The sequence below is a fragment of the Macaca nemestrina genome, chromosome 1 (assembly GCF_043159975.1).
Source record: "Macaca nemestrina isolate mMacNem1 chromosome 1, mMacNem.hap1, whole genome shotgun sequence".
Taxonomy (NCBI): Eukaryota; Metazoa; Chordata; class Mammalia; order Primates; family Cercopithecidae; genus Macaca; species Macaca nemestrina.
The window spans coordinates 193,078,701-193,100,298 of record NC_092125.1 but is presented as its reverse complement, the minus strand read 5'-3'; the positions used below and the strand labels follow the sequence as shown (position 1 = coordinate 193,100,298).

Here is a 21,598-nt window from a genome sequence, read left to right as displayed (position 1 = left end):
AAGAAATTGGCTCCAAACCTATTCCCATTACATCATCACCCACTAATGTCTTTACACCAGAATGAAATCTGTTTTGAAGCTTGTATTTTTGTTTTCCTTCCCTTTCTTTCCCCTCATTATTTCCTTTAGAAGGGAAAGGGAAGAAAAAAAAAGAAAAAAAATCAGAGACCTGTAAACATTTAACAGTGAATTGGATATCCCCACAGGCTAAACCTAGAGTTGTCAGCTTTCATTCCATTCTGCTGTGATAGGGTGTTCTGCTCAGTGTGTATCCACATGGAGCCTGGAAAGTAACAAGTCTAGTCATGTGACAACTGGCTTTGGTGCTTGCTTTCAGCCCCTCAGAATTAGTTCCTAATGACTCACATAGTTCTCTGCCAGCATCCCGTCACTGGTATGTTAAACCTTTTCAAATAATTCCTCAGAATAGAAATTCTTAGGAGAGCACTAAATTTCTCCGTTCTTTGTGTTTAAACTGTTCTTGCACTTAAATATTTGCCAGATAAGCGCTTAAGACATTATAATACAGGTTGAGTATCCTTACTCTGAAAATCTAAAATCCGAAACTTTTTGAACGTTGACATGACGCTCAAAGGAAATACTCATTTTGGATTTTGGATTTTCAGATTTGGGATGCTCAACCAGTAAGTATAATGCAAACTTATTCCAAAATCAAAAAAAAAAAAAAAAAAAGGACTGGGCTTGGTGGCTTACGCCTGTAATCCAAGCACTTTGGGAGGACGAGGCAGGTGGATCATCTGAGGTAAGGAGTTTGAGACAGCCTGGCCAACATGATGAAACCGCATCTCTACGAAAAATACAAAAAATTAGCCAAGCTTGGTGGCAGATGCCTGTAATCCCAGCTGCTTGGGAGGCTGAGGCAGGAGAATCACATGAACCTGGGAGGCGGAGGTTGCAGTGAGCTGAGATTGCAACACTGCACTCCAGTCTGGACAACAAGAGCGAAACTCTGTCTCAAAAAAAAAAAAAAAAAGGCCGGGCGCGGTGGCTCAAGCCTGTAATCCCAGCACTTTGGGAGGCCGAGATGGGCGGATCATGAGGTCAGGAGATCGAGACCATCCTGGCTAACACGGTGAAACCCCGTCTCTACTAAAAAATACAAAAAATTAGCCGGGCGAGGTGGCGGGCGCCTGTGGTCCCAGCTACTCGGGAGGCTGAGGCGGGAGAATGGCGTGAACCCAGGAGGCGGAGCTTGCAGTGAGCTGAGATCTGGCCACTGCACTCCAGCCTGGGCGACAGAGCGAGACTCCGTCTCAAAAAAAAAAAAAAAAAAAAAAAAAAAGTCAAAATCCCAAACACTTCTGGTCCCAGGCATTTCAGAATTTCACGTAAGGGATACTCAACCTGTGTTATCTACAGTTATACAGTTATAGCTGATATGGGGATCCTTATTCATATCTTCCCTCCTTTGTCACAAAGCAGTTGACTAAATGCAGGTTCTAGCCCTCTTTCTGTATCCTAATTTTAATTCTTTTTTTTTTTTTTTTTGCGATGGAGTGTGGCTCTGTTGCCCTGGCTGAAGTGCAATGGCATGATCTTGGCTCACTGCAACCTCTGCCTCCTGGGTTCAAGTGATTCTCCTGCCTCAGCCTCCCGAGTAACTGGGATTACAAGCATCTACCGCCATGCCCGGCTAATTTTTGTATTTTTAGTAGAGATGGGGTTTCACCATGTTGCCCAGACTGGTCTCGAACTCTTGATCTCAGGTGATCCACCTGCCTCGACTTCCCAAAGTGTTTGAATTACAGGTGTGAGCCACTGTACCTGGCCTCTGCTTTGTTTTTTTTAACTGTCTTTAAGGCTTCCAGTTGCCAGTGTGCTGTGTTAGGCTTTATGTTTAATAACATGGTTCAGGTTCGGGAAGAACTGGCAAGTAGTTTCATTTCAGAGGCTTCATGTTACCTACACAGTTATTGGCCTCATGTCCTTTGAGGCAGATTTGCCTGAGATTAGAAGGAATCATCATCATCAGGAGCCCCAGAGAAACGGGACCACAGTGTCTAAAACAAAAGAAGAAACCTAGCACACACACTCTTTTTTTTAAGAGACAGAGGCTTGCTGTGTTGCCCAGGCTGTCTTGGAACTCTTGGGCCCAAGTGATCCCCCTGCCTCACCTTCCTGAGTAGCTGGAACCACAGGCATGCGCCATTGTGCCCAGCTTGGTTTTTATCTTTTAAGACTCTGGGTTTACATTTCTGTACAGTACTCATCACTGGGGACTTTTAATATAAAAATTTGCTGAAGGCTGTGGCATGGAGTATGAGAAGCCACAGAGAATTTGAAAAAGCTTTGGAGGGAATGGCATTGAAAATTATGGGCTAGACTAGGGCAACAAAATACTTTCCTCACCCCACACCCATGTAAGAAGTTAAAAGTCCTTGATTAACATTAGGATTTCAGCTTACATTTCTAGCAACTTTTGATTTTCTAGTTGGAGCTCTTTAGCAGTCTCTATGGTATAAGCTAGATAGAAGGAAAAACTTTCCTACCAATGTTTTTAAGATGTAAGTCTGTGTTAAAATCTTTTTAGTATAATTATATACCTTATCAAACTGAAAAATTGAATAGATTCATAAAAACATCCACAAAGATACAAATGCCTAATCTGGACAGAAAGTCTGACTTTATTGTTTCTAATGTGTCTTATGTATATGTTTATTTTCAGTTGTCACGATGTCCACAGAAGGAGGATTTGGTGGTACTAGCAGCAGTGATGCCCAGCAAAGCCTACAGTCATTCTGGCCTCGGGTCATGGAAGAAATCCGGAATTTAACAGTGGTGAGGAAGAATGAGAAACTTTTATTAGAAACTTTTAAAGAGTATAAGGGCTATGGGAAATTAACCAAAACTCAGACTAAAGCATTTTTAATTTCAAGCACATTTACGAGGCATAGTTCATCCCTGACCTGTGGGTAGGAAAATGAAAACATTTGCCTCCTGTGAGGTAACTGCAAGAGTGTCTTTTATATCTCAGTGGTCTTCCATAAGCATGTGGTGTGTAGTGGATACTTTGACTTGGAGGTAGTTTAATGTGAGGCATATCCTTTAGGACTTGTAGGAAAACAGAGATCTCATCTTCCTTCTGTAGCTCTAGCTCAATTTTTTAGGCCTGATTTAATGGTCCTGCCACATTTCTAGAACTTGGTAAAAACTATTGGACAATTTATTCAACAACAAATCTATTGTGAGCCAGGAACTCTTTCCAGGTGTTAAAAAGATACACTTTGATCACTGTTTCTCAACAGCTGCATTATTGACAGTTTGGGTTAGATAATTCTTTGTTCTGAGGGGCCGTCTTATGCATAACAGCATGTTTAGCAGCACCCCTAGCCTCTATTCACTAGATGCCAGTAGCACCCCTCCCCGAGTTGTGACAACCAAAAAATGTCTCCAGACATTGGGAAATGTGCCTGTGGGCAAAAATCATCCCCTGTTGAGAACTACTGACTCACAATAATTAAATATAACCTTGACCTGTGAGGAGCTTACAATCTAGTAATTACAACCAGACTCATTTAGTCAGTAGGTATTTATTAAGTACTTACTGAATCAGGCACACTGATGAGTCCTGAAGCAGTAAAAGTCAAGGAGCACAAAGGACATAGTGCTTGTTTCTTTCTGGTTGAGTTAGATAAGGGTTTAAGTAAAGGGAACATTTTTGTTGAGTCTTAAAATATGAGTAAGCGTTCACCAGATGTGAAGGATGGGAGGGCAAAGACAAGGGCATGCATAAAGGCATGGAGGCCCAGTGGGGAGGGCCTTATAGTTAGAGGAACATCAAGACATTCAGAGTGCCTGAAGGTTACTGTGTGTTTAGTGGAGGTTGAGGGAAGGAGTAAGTATGTGGTGTGAGAGTGGTAGTGGAAGGTGAGGCAGGTTAGAGTTGGAGTATTTTCATAATACAGTTGTCATGTCCTTAATGAAGAATGTTCATTAAGGTGTCATTTTAGTACATACTGAAGGAGTTCCCTGTGTTGGCTATGTCATTCCTGCCCTGGAAATACTAGTATCCTGGCAGAGCAGACACTGGATTCCTTCCTGATGTAGAATTAATGTTGCAGTTGCTTAGGGTTAGTGACCTTTACCTTCTGACGTTACAATGTCAGTTTATTCATTCACTCAACAAATACTTATTATGTACCAACTAAGGCTATGCTAGATACTGTGGATATGGTAATGAACCAGACAGACAGGATCATTGCACTCATGGAACATATATTCTGATGAGACAGGCTAATAAACCAAGTAATTAATGGAATGAAATAACTTATTATGATAAATGCCCACTGACTTCAGGGATGAAAAGTAATTCATGTTTTGGATATACCTCTGGGTCACATTTGTTTATATGAAGAGTTTTCAGCAGTTGAACTTGGCTTGGCCTTTCTCAGACTGGCCTGGGTTCAGAGTGGATTTCCACTGAAAAGTCATTGTTCCTCTTCTGCAGTCTAAGGTAGTAGTTTTCTAAACTGTCTCAGATATAAAAGAGAAGGTAGGGAGAAATGAAACTATAAAGTCAGAAGTGGGGTGTTTTGTTCATATTTTAGGGGGATAATCTCATGATTACGCTTATCAGCTTTTGGTGCTGGGGTCAGCTTGGTCTAAAATGAATGCTCTCCTGGGGTGTGGTGGGACTAGGCCAATCGAGCAAGTCTGTGCCGCAGCTTGAGCCGAGAGGCATAAATCCAGGATTAGGCAAGTGGCCAGATAAACTCTGGAGGTTTAAGCTCAGCACTTAACTTTTCTGTTTTGTTGGACTTTGATTTTTTTTTTTTTAGTTGTAGTAAAACAATACATAAAATTTCGCCCCTTATCCATTTTTAAATGTTCAGTTCAGAAGTGTTAAGTATAATCACATTGTTATGAAACTTATCTTGAGAATTTTTTCATATTGCAGTACTGAAACTGTGCACTCTCTAAACAACCACCATTCTGATTTCTATGAATTTGACTATTTTTGATACCTCATAGAAATGGGATCATATCGTACAGTCCCCTACTTACGATGATTCTACTTAATGTTTTTTTCCACTTTACAGTAGTTAGAAAGTGATGTGCATTCAATAGCAGTTGTACTTTGAGTACCCATTCAACCTTTCTGTTTTTCACTTTCAATCTAGTATTCAATAAATTATGAGATACTCAACACTTTACTATAAAATAGGGTTTGTGTTAGATTATTTTGCCCAACTTTAGGGTAATGTAAGTGTTCTGAGCACATTTAAGGTGGGCGAGGCTAAGCTATGATGTTTGATAGGCTAAGTGTAGTAAATGCATTTTCAACTTAGGATCTTTTCAACTTACAATAGCTTTATCAGGATGTAACCCCATTGTAAGCAGAACAACATATGCATTTGTCTTTTTGTCTTACCTTATTTCACTTAGCATGTCTGTTGAAGCATGTGACAGGATGTCCTTCCTTTTTTATCTTTTTTCTTTTTTTTCCTTTTTGGAGATAGAGTCTCACTCTGTCTTCCAGGCTGGAGTGTAGTGGTACAATTATGGCTCACTGCAGCCTCGACCTCTCAGGCTCAAGCAATCCTCCTGCCTCAGCCTCCTGAGTAGCTGAGACTATAGGTGCATGCCACCACACCCAGCTAATTTTTGTATTTTTCTGTAGAGGCAGGGTCCCACCATATTACCCTGGCTGATCTCAAACTTCTGGGCTCAAGCAATCCTCCCACCTCCGCCTCCCAAAGTGCTGGGATTATAGGTGTTAGCCACCATGAGTGGCCTTTGTTTTTTTCTTTTTTAAAGAGACAGGGTCTTACTCTTTTGTTCTTTGCTGGAGTGCAGTGGCAGGATTATAGCTCACTGTAGCCTTGAACTCTTGGGCTCAAGGGACCCTGTCTCCTCAGTCCCCCAAGTAGCTAGGACTCTAGTTGTGTACCACCGACCTGGCTAATTTAAAAAAAAATCTTATGTAGAGATGGAGGTGTCACTGTTGCCCAGGCTGGTCTCAAATTCCTGGCCTCAAACAGTCCTCCTGCCTTGGCCCTCCAAATTACTGGGATTACAGATGTGAGCCATCATGTCTGGCCTATCCTTTTTTTTAAAGGCAGAATCATACCCTGTTGCATGTATATACCACATTTTGTTTATCTGTTCATCTGTTAATGGACATTTGGGTTGGTTCCACCTCTTGGCTATTGTGAATAGTGCTACTGTGTTACATGAGTGTGCAAATACCTCTTCAAGACCCTGGGCTTTGATTTGTAACCTGCTTGGTTTACAAGTTTGATTGCCAACAAAGCTGATCATGATGCTGACCAAATTTTAGTACTTAGACTTTTAGTCTATCGGAAGTTAAAAGAGAATTACTTTGAGGGATTCAGTTTTGGTTCAGGTTTTGTGTGTGAAGAGAAAGAAAAGTAAAGAGGAAGTTGTCTTTAGTCATTCTTGTATTGGTGACTAATTAAAATTCTCCTATGTACTTTTGAAAGGGACTCCTAGACCTCTGCCAAGCTATGTCTTTTATATCAGGTGCTTAGAACAATGTCTGGCATATAGTAGGTGCACAATAAATATCTGAACAAACTAGACTCCACTTCAGTTTAGTGCAAAGCAATATCAGTTCCATGTTTGAGTGTAAGAATGCAATCCAGTAAAGTCAAGGTAATTTTTTTCCCTTTGTGTGACTCTTATTTTCCCCTCTTCTCAGAAGCACAACACGTGATGGCATCTGCTTCTCTGACTGCGCTGCTGCCTGTGTAACATGACCAAACATTTTAGCATTTAACCTGTGCCTTTCCAGAACTCAACAATACTTAAAACCAGACTTCCTCAGATGTGTCAGAGCCTCTTAGGTTGACACCTCAAAATATCTAACAGATTAAAAAAAGAAAAAAGAAAATTCCTTATGTTTAAACTACCCAATTGTAAGTAAAACTTATGAGAATATTCATAAGGTGTGATCTCAGACTGGGACACAAATTGTTCCAAAAAGAAGTAATTGAAGTTTGCTAGATGATGTATTTCATGATGTGTTGGAAACACTGGCCTCAAGTCCTTTTGGTCTGAGTCCTGTAAAAGCAGTTTATATCTTTCATTTTAGCTTGTTCTCTTGACTCTTAAAAGCTCTGTAATTGTCTGTAAATCCAGGTGGTGTTCAGCTCGGATTGAAATTAATTAAAAACCATACCAAGATGATTGTTTCCCAGAGTGATTGTGTAAAATACTATATTCCTGCACAGCAGAGCTCTGGGAACAATATATAACAGACTTCTTCATGTTGAGTTTTGCCCCACTGGGCCTCTTTGAAAATAGGAAAGAGAAAGCTAACTTTGTCTTTACGGAGGTGAGTTGGGGGCAGTTGGGCAACGAAACTGAATTTCGAAAAGAAAAATCTAATTCTGTACTTACTACTTTGCATCCCATTCAGCCTTCAGTTTACTGTAATTCAGTGCCTAGGTCACTTTCTTTTAATTGGCAGTTTCATCTTTTCATTCCTCAGTGCCTTCTGATTGGGTGATGACATTTCTAACATCACAATCAAATCAGATAACTGTTTAAACAAGAACTTGGTGGTGAAGGTTGGTGGACTGTTACAAAACAGGACCTGTGCTGTGTGAGCCAATCCTGTAGAGCAGTGCTTCTCAAACTTTATTGTCTGTATGAACCACATGAGGGAGGATCTTCTTAAAATATTGATGCTGATTTAGTAGGTTAGGAACGGAACCTGGGATTCTGTTTCTTTTGAGTTCCTAGGTGATACCATTGCTGCTCCAAGGACCTTGCTTTGAGTAGCAGGGCTATAAAGCAGTAGTCCTTAACTCTCACTTGGATCATAGTCACAGGGGAGTTTTCAAAAAACATGATGCCAGTACTCTACCCACTAGAGCAGGGGTCCCCAGGCCCTGGGCCATAGACCTGTATGGGTCCATGGCCTGTTAGGAACCTAGGAACTGGGCTGCACAGCAGGAGGTCAGTAGCCAGTGAGCAAGCATTACCGCTTGAGCTCCCCCTCCTGTTAGATCAGCAGCGGCATTAGATTCTCATAGGAATGTGAACCCTATGGTGAACTGCACGTGTGAGGGATCTAGGTAGCACACTCCTTATGAGAATCTAATGCCCACCCTGCCCATCCTTGGAAAAATTGTCTTGCACAAAACTGGTTCCTGAGGTTGGGGACCACTGACCTAGAGTTCCTGATTCAGCTGGTCTCCAGGAGAGAGCTCAGGCATCTTGTTTTTCAAAAGCTTTTCAGGTGATTCTAATGTGCAGCCCCAAGATTGAGAATCATTGCTTTCACAAGGGTTGAGAATCTTGACTTGCCAGAGTGCCTGACTGGGTAGGCCTGGAAAAGATTTCTCTTTATTATTTGAAACTCTGGATGTTCTTTAGTGCAGCCCAAGATCCGCTGACTTTTCTTTGGCTCCAAACTCTCATTGAGTGAATTCAGTTTTGAATTTGTCTTGAAATGCAGCAGTTTCAGATGACAGCATTTTTAACATAGTTCTTTGGTAGTTGTCAGGAGCATGAGAATGTTCTGAAAGATAATCTGCTCTTCTCCTTACTGATGTAACTCCCAAAAGTAGGGGGGAAAAAAGTATGTGTCAGCTGTTCTTCCAATTGGATCAGTATCAGGAGAAGGAGTTAAGGAGTTAAATGTTACTCCCTTCAGTTACATAGTAGCCAGTGAAGTGGGAAGCGTGAATCCAAGTTTCGGGGGCCTCAGTCTACTGTTCGTAGAGGGCCTCCTCTTTCCAACAAGCTTATGGTAAATCCTTACATGTAACTAGAAAGCTACAATAGGATTAATAGAAAACTGGGTGATTGTCAACAGGGTTGAACCATACACACACCTCAAGATCCACTTTTACACACTGCTCCTTGAGATCTCAAGGTTTCAGGAACATGGAAAAATAGTTTGTCACAAATAAAAGCTTTGGGAAGGAGATTAAAGCAGAGCTTATTATAAATTTCCGCCGCATTTTACATCTCTGCAAGACGGGAATGATCTCTTGATCCTTGACTTTTGTTGCTTTTGATTAAAGAATAGAAATTGAAGGAGTAATATTTTACTCTTTCCATTTGGGGAAAGAGGTCTTTTTTATCAGCTTTGGGCTTTAGTTCAGTAATCATGGAACATTCTTGTACAAATTATATTTAAAACCAAGCCAAATGAGAGCACACTTGCAAGAGAGCTAAATCTATGATCATCTTGTGCTGTATGTATCAGCCTGGGAGGCTTTCCAAAGGAATGATCATCCCTAGCATTCTCTTTGGCATTTCTGTGTAGTGTCATCATCTTCTGTGATATGCCACACAAGAAGGAAGACCAGTGGTTGATTTCTGGGATTAAACTTTAAAAAAAATCTCTTAAGGATCTGGCTCCAACCCAGTATCCTCTTTCCTGCTTCTCCCCTCTGTACTCAGGTCGTAGATCTAAAACTTAAATAGACTATGATTTTTTTGTATCTCTGTCTTTGTTGTTCTGTCTGAATAACATTCTCATACTTTTTCAACAGGCAAATTCCCAGAATCCCTTAGACACAGTTCAGATGTCATCCCCTTTGTGGAACATTTCCAATCCCTCACTCTCCCTCCAGCCCCACATTGCTAGCTGTCCCTAGCAACGTGTCCTTCTTTGTGTCCCCGTGGGATTTTATATCCCTCCCTTCCAGTTTTGGATAGGGGATCATAATGTTTTCATGTGACTGTCTCTGACAAACCACATGCTTTTCAAAGGTAGGAGTAGATGTGTATTTTTTCTTTCTTTCTTTTTTAAATAGTAATGGGGTCTCACTATGTTGACCAGGCTGGTCTCAAACTCCTGGCCTCAAGCAATTCTCCCATCTCAGCCTCCCAGAGTGCTGGGATTACAGGCATGAGCCACCGTGCCTGGCCTACATGTGTATTTTTGCATAGTAGTAGGTATCATACATTTACTATTAGTTGAGTTGCTTGAATCAGTAAGTGAAAGAGCAAGGGGAAAAACAAGAATAGAATGAATCTGTGCTACTATTTCCTTTTGTTGAAATTTTAATAAACTGAACTTCTAAGTCCCCGTTACTCCAGGGTTAGTTTTAGTAGAGGCTTCATGGAAAATGTTGATACCTAATTTGGAAAAGGAAAAGATGAAAAATTGGTGTTTGAAGTTTGTAGAGCAGAGTGGTAGCCAAGCAGCTTGTTGGGTTTGCGTGGAAAAATTAGATGTCTTGGTGTACATTTTATCCTAATAGAGTCTCTTCTTTCTGTAATCGTAAAATAGGTTCTGGGAAGACTGTTGATGGTTTTCCAAAATAACTTTTTTGGCATATATTTGAGATTTTCTGTTGGTCTTGGAAAAGAAAGTTCACTTATGCTTGTTAATTACATCTAATCTCAAATAATAGCTGCTTCTTCCATAATGTGATGATGCAAATTTCCAGGTGAGCATATTGGGTTTAGTGAGTCATATTTCAGACCACTTATAGAGTCAATCATTTGACACCTAGTCCCAGTAGAGATTTTGCTGATTTTAGCTAATATCTGCCTTTGCACCTTTCTCTTCATTGCAGCTCAGAAACTCAAAATTGATTTTTTTCCTAGAATTGCATCCATCATTGGGCATGCGTTTAAATACCAGTAGTTTCCAAATAAAACAAAAAAGGGCTTAAATCTCAAATTATTGAGTAGTGCTGGTCAAAAGCCCTTTACTAAATTATATCCACAGTGAAGTTATATGGTCCTCCCCCACTCCAGGCTTGTTTAAGAAAAAATAACACAGCTGTTCCTAAAAGGCAGCTGATAAATTCACCCTCATCCTTTTTCTGTACTCCTCTACCCCCACTTGAAACAAATTTTGGAGACAAGGCCATTGCTACCGTGATGGGAAAGGAGCTCTCCTCCCCAATTTCTGTTGACAAGTTAGTGCAAATATCAGAAATAGCCACTGTCAGCTGTGAAGAACTGTGGGTCACTGTGGTCAAGTGCCCCGGCGTTACTGTTACAGTTTATCACTGAATGGAAGAAAGAACTGGAACTTTAGAGGAATACCCCTGAGACAGAAATCTCATTTTAATCTGCATATTGCAGACTGGTAAACTTACTTGGAAAAAAAGTGAAGGCGCTCATAATGTCCCTTTATGTGCTGACGAAAACAAACAAACCAAAAAAAACAGATATTGCTTGGGGCTCAGTTTCATGAGGGCACTGTTAGAGGCCATCCTAAGCTTTTTCTAAAGCCCACTAATTCTTTGAAGACCTGCATATGTTAAGAAGAATTTTGCTCTGGAGCTTGTATTTTCTTCATTTCATCTGTACCTCCTCTCCCGACTTCCTGAAGAGAGGGATTAAGCCAGAGTGCTTCCTGCTGCCTGTCATGCTTTGCCACACTGTTGATTGTGCCCACCATTTATGCATCTCTTGTTGTTCATTTCAGAAAGACTTCCGAGTGCAGGAACTCCCATTGGCTCGTATTAAGAAGATTATGAAACTGGATGAAGATGTGAAGGTGAATTCACATTCATTTTTATTATTTCTTATGGAAGCTGAGTGATGGGTAGGTTATTGTTCATTGCTCTAGAGCTCAAAGTTTAATTAAACAAGAACACACAAAAAATTACTGTCTGTTGCTTTGTTATTTGATTCCTGTTTAAAATTGTTAAGTGAGCCAAAATTGAGCAGTTTTGGTTACTATATGGATCATCCTGAAAATTAAGGATATCCTGGGTTTTTTAGATGTTGAAAAAATAGTAGTTGTTGGTTTTTGTTTTTTCTTTTTCTTTTTTTTTTTTTTTTTTTTTTTTTTTTTTTTTTTTTTTTTTTTTTTTTTGAGAGTTTTACTCTGTTATCCAGGCTGGAGTGCAGTGGTGTGAGCTTGGCTCACCGCAACCTCTGCCTCCCAGGTTCAGGCGATTCCCATGCCTCAGACTCCCAAGTAGCTGGGATTACAGGCGCCTGCCATCACACCCAGCTAATATTTGTATTTTTTGTAGAGACGGGGTTTCGCCATGTTGGCCAGGCTGGTCTTGAACTCCCGACCTCAGGTGATCTGCTTGCCTTGGCCTCCCAAAGTGCTGGGATTACAGATGTGAGCCACCGCATCTGGCCTTTTCTTTCTTTTTGAGACAGGGTCTCACTCTGTCACCCAGACTGGAGGGCAGTGGCATAATCATGGCTCACTGTAGCCTTTACCTCCCAGGCTCAAGTGATCTTCCCACCTCAGCCTCCCAAGTAGCTGGGACTATAGGCACATGCCATCATGCCTGGCTAATTTTTAATGTTTTTTTGGAGCAGGGGACAGGATCTCACTGTGTTGCCCAGGCTAGTCACGAACTCTTGGACTCAAGCAGTCCTCCAGCCTCGGCCTCCCAAAGTGCTAGGATTAGGCATCAGCCACCATGCCCAGCCAGTATCTCACAGTTCCTTTCACAGTGTAGCATATACGTATATCATCAAGTCAACAGGACAGTGCCATCATCTTAGCATCTTACATAGTTTGTTGATCTGAACTCTTAAGAAATTTTTAATAATGATATTCAACCTGCTCTAACTTTTTGATCTGTGAGTTTCTTTTACATGAATAACACTTGTGAGAGGGTTTGCTTGGGCTTGGCCATTTCTGTATTCCTAGGAGTCCATCTCCATTATAGATCTCAGAGAAAGAGGAACTCTGTCTCTTTACCACTCAAAATTAATAGTCTTTTGTATTTTCACAGAAAGCTAACAATTGATAGCAATTTTCCTTTTTATTAGCTCCTTTCTTCCTCACAGTAGCCCTGTGAGATTTGATATAACAAGAATTATCAGTTCCGTTTTACAGATAATGGAAATAGACACAAAGAGGTTAAGTGACTCACCCAGAGTGCTAGGACCAAGATCGCATTTCCCATCTGCTGCTGCTTTAACTCCAGAGCTCTTTCTGTGATTGTAGCCTGCACAGACTACCTCACCAAAGGTTTAGAACCTTGTTTGACCAAGAGCTTCAACTTTGAAATCAGACACATCAAGTTTATATGGCTTGAGCACTTCCTATGTGCCAAGTCCTGTGCTGGGTACATATATTATCTCATTTGATTGCCACAATAAAACTGGAAGGTTATCCTCTTTTTCAGTGTGTGAAAAACAAAGCCCAAAAGGATGGGAAGCCTGCAGTTTTACCCAAATCCATTGGCTTTCAAGCTCATTCTCCTTCCCCATATTGTTTCTCCTTAGATTAGAACCTAAACCCTGCCACTTACTGGCTCTATGGCTATGGGCAAGTCACTTTATCTCTCTTAAACCCTAGTTTCTTTGAAAGGCTATTATAAGGGTAAGAAAGCACCTTGCACAAGGTTTGGCACATGGTAGGTGCTAAATAAGTATTCTTTCTCCCTGTTCCCTGCTTTATTCCTACTCATGAATTTATTTTACCTTGGAATCTCTTGAGCATACCACCTCATTTTTTGACCCTTGCCCCATAGTCCCATGCCAGGCAATGAGGCAAGAGACAGACTGGTTTGAATGACTTGCTGGTGATTGACAGGGAGGGCCTGTGTCTGTTACAGATGATCAGTGCAGAAGCACCTGTACTCTTTGCCAAGGCAGCCCAGATTTTTATCACAGAGTTGACTCTTCGAGCCTGGATTCACACAGAAGATAACAAGCGCCGGACTCTACAGGTATTATTGCAGACTTAGATTAGGAAAACCGGGGTAAGCAGCCACCTTTGCCTGTTCTCCTGCGTGGCTTTGGACCAAAGATTGTTCTTCTTTAGGCCTCTATCAAGCTGACATGTAATTGGCATCTCCACTGTTGGGAGGCAGACATATTTTCTAGCCATGGTGATTGTGTTTCTCCACCAAAAATCTTAATTCTCTCCTGGTTTTCACAGCTTAGTGACTGAACTCTTTTCCCTTGGTGAGCCCTCACTATAAACAGAGGCTCAAGTGATAGAGTATTTATCTGTTTCCAGACGTAAACAACTTCTGCTTGGGAGCCTTGAGAGATTCCAGGAAAGGACAGTTCCAGGAAGTATCAGCGGTCTCACTAGCTTCATTAGGCGTTTTGTTCCTTGTCTGCCTTCCTGGGAGTCCTCTTCTTCTTCTCCTTCTTCTTCTTCTTCTTTTTTTTTTTAATTTTAATTTTAACCCAGCAAATCCACATACATACTGTATGCAGAGCCCTTGGTCATTGACTCTAGAAACCCTCACCCTATAGCCAAGCCCTGGCTTTTAGAGGAAAGGTTTCCCAGATACAAGAAGAAGGGTGTAACAAGTATAAAACAGTGGCACTATTTTAACAGTGAAGCCAAGAAAATAAATTGTTTTCTCTTCTTGTTTCCCTTTACCTGCAAAGTAGAAAATACATGTGTTTATTCATTTATTCTAAAAATACTTAACTGAACACCCACAATGTGTGCCAGGCACTTCTCTAGGCTCTGGGGATTAACGATACACAAAACAGACAAAAATCCTTATCCGTGGGAAGCCTTTGTTCTAGTACAGCTTGTCAATGCAGCTTAAAGTTAGGATTTGTGTACATTACTATATGAAAGTTTTAAAGCAAAAAAAGGAAAAAATACTGAACTCCAATAAATGATATGCATGTTGAAGTCACAGAATTTATGCTGCCTTGAAGTTAGTCTGTGGATCCAGAGAGATCCAGTTAAAACTCCCTTCAAGATCAATTCAGATTAGAAAATAAAATAGGTGGCCGGGCACGGTGGCTCACGCCTGTAATCCCAGCACTTTGGGAGGCCGAGATGGGCGGATCATAAGGTCAGGAGATCGAGACCATCCCGGCCAACACAGTGAAACCCCATCTCTACTAAAAACATAAAAAATTAGCCGGGCGTGGTGGCGGGCTCTTGTAGTCCCAGCTGCTCGGGAGGCTGAGGCAGGAGAATGACTTGAACCCAGGAGGCGGAGCTTGCAGTGAGCTGAGATCAAGCCACTGCACTCCAGCCTGGGTGAGAGAGTGAGACTCCGTCTCAAAAAAAAAAAAAAAAAAAAAAAAAAAAAAGGCAAAACACTTGGACAGACCTTCAGAAAAAAAGATAAACAAATGCCCAATAAACCCATGAGAAGGTGTGCAACATCATTAGTTGTCAGGGAAATACAAATTAAAACCGCAGTGAGATACTGGTTTATACCCACTAGAATACCTAAAATAAAAAAGACTGACAATACCACAGTTGGTGAGGAAGTGGAGTGTCTGAAACTCATATATTACTGGTCAGAATGTAAAGTGGCACAGTCACTTTGAAAAACTTTTGGCACTTTGTAATAAACATATCCCCCTACTCTGTAACCCAGCCATTTCACTCCTAGGTATGTACCCAAAAGAACTGTAGCCATTCTTATATAAAAATGCTCTTAACAACCTTCTTTATACTACCCCAAAACTGGAAACAACTCAAGTGTCCATCAATATAGGAATATATAAACAAATTCTGAGGTATTAATGAAATGGATTCCTCCTCAGCAATAAAAAGAAACAAACCATTGCTCCATACAACATGGATAAATCTCAAAGATACTATGTTAACAAAAGGAACCAGAGGGAAAAAATTACATAGTGCATGATACAATGCATTATTACTACCACCTATGGTGATAGAAATCAGAGTTGTGGATGCCCAGATTTAGGGGAGTGTGGGGAAGGATGTTGACTGGAAAGGGCTAGAAGGAACTTTCTATATTCCTTTTTTATTTTTTGAGACAGGGTCTCACTCTGTGGCCTAGGCTGGAGTGCAGTGGCTCAATCACAGCTCACTGCAGCCTCGACCTCCTGGGCTCAAGTGATCCTCCCACCTCACCCTCCCAAGTAGCTGAGACTACAGGTGCGTGCCACCATATCTGGCTTAAAATTTTTGTTGTTGTGGTAGAGATGAGGCCTTACTATGTTGCCCAGAGCTGGTCTTGAAACTCCTGGCTCAAGCAATTCTCCTGCCTCAGGGAATTTAAAAAGCAAAGTAAAAATTTTAGGAAGACCAACTTAAGTATATCTATGTTTCCAAAATACTCTAGAACATTATATGTTGGAGATGTTTATTATTTTTCTTTTTCCTCTTTTATTCCATCGGTAAATGAGCCATTTAGATAGATTGAGTAGGTGACATCAAAAAATGCAACACTATATTGTAGTCATCTTAAATGAGTCCTGGCAGTCTTAAGATGGGCCCTGCTTCAGTTGGAAGGGTTTATCATCAAGCCGGTGGTTGGCAAGAAGGGTGGACTAGAGTTTTGCATTTCAGAGGCTTGGGGCCATCACAGATACAAGGGAAAGAAAAAAAAAGAAAATTTCCATCCTCTCCTGTTTTGTCTGATGAGTCACCTTTTAAGGTGTGGTATATAGAGTTTGCTAAGGATTTCTGTTAGTATGTTGACATTTTCCCCAGCATTTTATTATAAAAAATTTCAAACATAAGCAAAGTTTACAGTGAATACCTGTAAACTTACAACCTAGATTCTACCATAAACATTTTACTATGCTTATTTTATTCCCATATCTATTTATCCCTCTATCCATCCTTCCAAGTAGTCTGTTTTTAAGTGCATTGTAAAGTTTACTTTGCCCAAATACTTTAACATGCATATCATTCACTAGAGTTCAGTGTTTTTTCTTATTGTTTTTCCTTTTGCTTTAAATCTTTAGTAAAGTACACAGATCTTAACATACATAATATGTTGGGTTTTAGTAAAAATCTTTTAATTTTATTATTCAAAGAAAGGAAGTATCACACTTGGAGAGAAACCCCCATTAGAGCAGGTCTTGGTTTCAGTATCATTAGCCATCTGACTCCTATGTTGTCTGACCTCTCCTGCTGCTGTTCATAGCACAGACTATGAATACCAGAATTCTCATAAGCTACGGTTTTTATTTGGGAATTCAAAACTGCAATGATAAACCATTATCATTGCAGTTTTGAATTCCCAAATAAAAACCGTAGCTTGTGAGAACTTAGTGTATACAGATCCAGTGACTTGAAAATGTTGCAAAAAGTTGTTGAATTAGGATTTTACCTAAGAAATCCAAAATAGATTATAACTACTTGTGAACCAAAGGGAAAATATTATTTAGGGCCTTAAAAGGATTATAAACCTAACTTTGCTAACCCACAGAATGACCAGAAACCTACTAATTGAGATTACTAAGTTTATAATTTAAAAATCGCGGGGAGAGGATCAAGCAGGAGTAGCAGTGGTTGGAGGCTCAGATATCCCATTTTAGAGTGTGAGTTACATGTATCTCTTTCTTTTTTGTTGATGATTGTCCACCAGGTCTGATCATTTAAAGTATATGAGTTTGGCTGTGCTTATTTCAGCTGTAGACTTGCCCATGGGTGTTTAGTTTGGCTTAAAACTCATCTTACCTTACTTGGAGGGTATAAAGCCAAGTGAACTAGTTTCTCCTCAGGCTAATTTTTCACACCACTTTTCTTTGTTACAGAGAAATGATATCGCCATGGCAATTACAAAATTTGATCAGTTTGATTTTCTCATCGATATTGTTCCAAGAGATGAACTGAAACCTCCAAAGCGTCAGGTGAGCTGTGAAGGCATTGCAGTTGCTGCTGACTGAAGAGCACTTTGCATACTGGTGTCAGATACGCTCCTTCTCGTCTCTCAGCACAAGTCATTTGCTATTCCTTTTGCTCCTCGTTTCTAGACCAGATTCATTCTGAACATATCCTTCTGTTACTCATTTCTGGATACTTTTAACTCAGTGCCTCTGAAGTGGTGTTTCAGTGAAAATAGACAAAATGAAAATGAAAGACTTTAGTTACAAATGGTAAAGTGAAGCTCATTTCAAGGTATCTTAGGAAGTCTATCAGAGCTCTTCATCTGGGATGGAAGAATATTCCCAGAAAGTTATAGATTTTAGATTTTTAAGAAACAGCTTCTCTGTGTGCACAGTGGTATTTGGAGTGAATGGACTGTGTTTTCTCATCCTTTATATTGTGGTTCTTTATATCTTTATATAGTGCCCTGACTACGCACTAGAATCACCTGTTGGGGTTTTAAAAATATCAGCACCCAGGCTGTACCCCACATCAGCTGAATCAGAATCTCATGATGGAGCCCAGGCATCAGTACCTTTTAAAACTCTCTGGATGCTTTTAATGTGCAACCAGATTTGAGAACCACCACTTGAGCTGTTTTCCAAGCAATCACAAGAAAGAATGTGAATGTCTCCCTTCCCCTCTCTTCTGCCTGCCCCTCTCCAAAGGTCACACTAGTTGTTTTTTCAGCACCTTGGGTGCCTATAGCTCTTAATTGTGATTGTAATAGACCTCTGTCCTTTAGAGCTCATTGTTTTAAGCATGCAGATTGCATGATTCACTAGGTGTAGTAGAGACGCTTGGGAAATAGTGGCAGAATCTCACAGGAGCAAAGCTGGGCCTTGTGCTGCTTGCTTTGTTATATGAAACTTTATTTTTAATGAATTATTTCATAGTATATTATCCTTAGAAGTAGTCATTCAGTGACAACCATTCTCCCTATCCCAGCCTGTATTAATAGCCAGCCAGAGAAAGTCTAGGAGAAGTGGCATCCTAATCAACATTTGTAATTCTGACCCTGCATGAGGGCCTTCGGATTAGCAAGCCCTCTGTCACCTCCTTACTAGAGTAGGGTGTGCCTTACTGTGTCTCCGTTCTTTCTGGGCAGTCTTCGCTACTGTAAACATCCTTGACTGGAAGCTGTAAGGTGTTCAGAGGAGCTTTCAGTCGGATGTTTACAGCGGCAGGCTGCCACGGTCGTCCCCAGCTACGCATCGGCTTTGAAACATTGCAGGTTTGTGCCCACAGGCTCAATTCCTCCTCTTGGGGGTCCTTCCCTCCTCTCTAAGCAGTCACAGCAACAAGAACTCAGGCCATTTCTCTTCCTTCAGAACAGAGAGTATCATATACCTGCTTTCCTTGTTGAAATTGTTTTCTCCTTTTGTCTATCAGAAGCCCCCTTTAAAACAAGATGGTGAACTCTGTGATGAAATCAGGCCTTGCTCACTCTCATTGTGCTAAGTCCTTGTCTTCTATGGGCTGCCTGCTGAATACACTGGCTGGAGAGAAGGGTCACATCCTGTCAGTTCCTTCAAATTCCTCAGTGCTTCTGGGTCTCTCGGGGTGTCACACGGCTCCTTATTCCATCTTAGCCAGACTCGAAATGCTGTGATCCATCTGCTTTTAAAGTGTGTTTAGCTGAAACAGCTTCTTGTTGCTTGGATTTAGTTCTTTGTAGGTGTTCAAGCCATTGATTGGCATCGTATTCGGGACAGCTGCTGCCTGGCCTTTGAAAGGTTGAGATTGCTGAAAGCTGGCCTGAAATTCTAAGATAGCATTTTTAATCCTCTGTAGACACGAAGTTTTCCCAGGCTCCAAATTGGCTGGCACCTCCTGAAGTCCTTTAAAACGCCTACTCTCCAAAACCCACCCTTTCCGAAGGAGGCAGCAGTTCACTCTTGCTGCTAAAAAGAATGTACTTTTTTCCAGTCAGGGCTGACTGCACAACACTGTAGAGATGACCCTAGGATGCGATGCTGCTCTTCTCTGGCACTGTTCGTCAGTCTCAGCTTCTGAAAAGATTCCAAGAGCAAGCCCTCTAGTTGGGGAGGCCACTCTAAAGTTGAGCAAGTGCCCCATTCTGGATTGATCCAGTCATTAAACAATTGTTCTACCACTTGGGACAACCTCCCACTGCTGGGATAAGGAACTAGCCAGAAATATTGAATTGTGAGTTCTAGGCCCTGACTTCTCAAAGATGCTTGGGAGTTTCGCTTGTTCTTCAGAGAAGCAAGTAAAGATTATTTGAAAGTAGTAGGTAGGTGAGGCCTGACTTCTGCCCCACTAAAGCTATGAGTTGAAAGTTCCTGCCCATTGAAATGTCATTATCTTTTCACCCATTTCTTTAAACCAAGCATAATCATTTCCTTGCTAGCTTGACTTCCACTGGCAGAATGAGTCTTCATAATGCAGAAGAGCCTTAGATATGCCTTCTTCCATTTCATTGATTTGAGAACAGTTGTGCCTTGTCCTAACAACACAAACCTAGGTGCCTCCACTTGATTCTCACAGCATCCTAGATATTGTCTAGTTCATAAACAGTTTAAGAGGATTTAGTAAGCAGCATAGGAGGAGCTTTTTACCTGCTCTCACAGTTTTTGGCAAGAGGTATTTTGGGTTCTGGAAGGGGTTTTTAAAGGGTTTGCTTTTTGTCTGACAAAAAGATCATATTCAATACTAGATCAGCTGTAGTCGGGGATAACTGGAGACTAAACAATCACAGGTCAGGGCTAGAAAATGCAGGTGTCTCCCTGCTGCCTAGCTTCCTACACAGATGGTTCTAGGGCTTTCAGTCCTGTATACCCTCTCATTACCCGAGAGCTTTTCCAAGTTAGGTCTGGATTTCAGTGATTTGTATTTTTTGTAAAATAAGAAGGGAGATCTCAGTGGAACCCAAGTACCTTGAACCTACTTCAACAACTTTGCAAAGAGCAGTTGGCCTCTGTTTCTTGGCTGCAAAAGGTATCAGTATTTTAGCCTTGCCACAGCCAAGACCTAGTTTGCAGGCTGACATTTATTTATAATGATGATAAGTTGGGGTTGAAATGGAGTTGACGTTGCCATTTTTAAGTTGTTGTGGAAATTGAGACCTAGATGAAAATAAAAGGGAATCTCCTTTTCCTTCTGCCTCGGCATAATCATATTGAGGGTTAAAACTGTTTGTGTCTGAAGCACAGAATATATTAACCTAGAAAGTCAGTTCATACATTAACTGAGAAACGCAGAATATTACAGGTATCTCCCTAAGCTGGATAGATGGCTGTCAAGTAACCGTGTCATGCAGAGACCCATGTTTCTCAGGGGCTAGATACTGGCAGTCCTAGTTTTAGTGTCCTGGCCCCCAGTCATCAGGCAAACAAAGGATACTCAGCTCTGTTCCACAGGGGACACCAGCTGCTTCCCCACACTGTAGCCACAGAGTCCTAGAGGTACCAAAAGAGAGTTTAGAGACTACTTTTTTCTGTTGGTAACAACTGTTGGGTTTAAGAGAATTTGTCATACCACCAACTTAGATTCAGAGAAGTACTTTCCTGCCTCTGTCTGCCTGTCTAAAGAAATCCATTCATTATTCAGCAAGCACTTATTGAGTGCCTACCTGGGAACGCAGGGGATAGCAGAGAGCAAGAGGGAGCTAGGCTTTGCCCTCATGGCACTTGCATTTTAGTAGAACAGTTGACATGAAAGTGCAAAAGTGTATACTATGAGGACAGTACTTTGGAAGTACAGTTCAGGGCACCTAACATAATGTTGGGAATGGGGTCAATACCAGCTTTGTAAATGTTACTTTGGGGAGTTTGAGGCAGCCCACAGGGTTTGTGTACTTCTAAGAAGTGTCTTTTCCTCTTTTCTGGAACATGGCAAACTTTGCCCTGAATAAGGACATGAGTAAATTTAGCTAATATTTTTACTCAGCCAGCCCAAGTGGTTCTATGTTTTTATTGTTTTTGTTGTCCCAGGCAGGGGCACCATGTGTCACACAGGTCACTCCGGATCAGACGCCGTTCTGTGTCAGTGGTCAGGGGCTGACCAACCCTGGACCCTGTGGGCTATAACCATGCTGTAGTGTGTGTAAACATCCTACACTCTCAGCTGTGAGCTCAAGGTGGC

The 21,598-nt window shown here is 41.1% G+C and overlaps 1 protein-coding gene across 16 annotated transcripts in view; it reads left to right on the top strand.

The window, feature by feature from the left end:
* LOC105494815 (nuclear transcription factor Y subunit gamma) overlaps nt 1–21,598 on the top strand; it is an 80,837-nt gene that overhangs the window by 45,068 nt on the left and 14,171 nt on the right. For all 16 annotated transcript variants that reach the window (XM_011763676.3, XM_011763681.3, XM_071095243.1 and 13 more), the window contains 4 exons: nt 2,687–2,799; nt 11,387–11,458; nt 13,494–13,607; nt 17,380–17,475. In XM_011763676.3, the coding sequence (XP_011761978.1) occupies nt 2,695–2,799; nt 11,387–11,458; nt 13,494–13,607; nt 17,380–17,475 (387 nt within the window). In that variant the 5' untranslated portion in view covers nt 2,687–2,694. The remainder of the gene's footprint in view (nt 1–2,686; nt 2,800–11,386; nt 11,459–13,493; nt 13,608–17,379; nt 17,476–21,598) is intronic.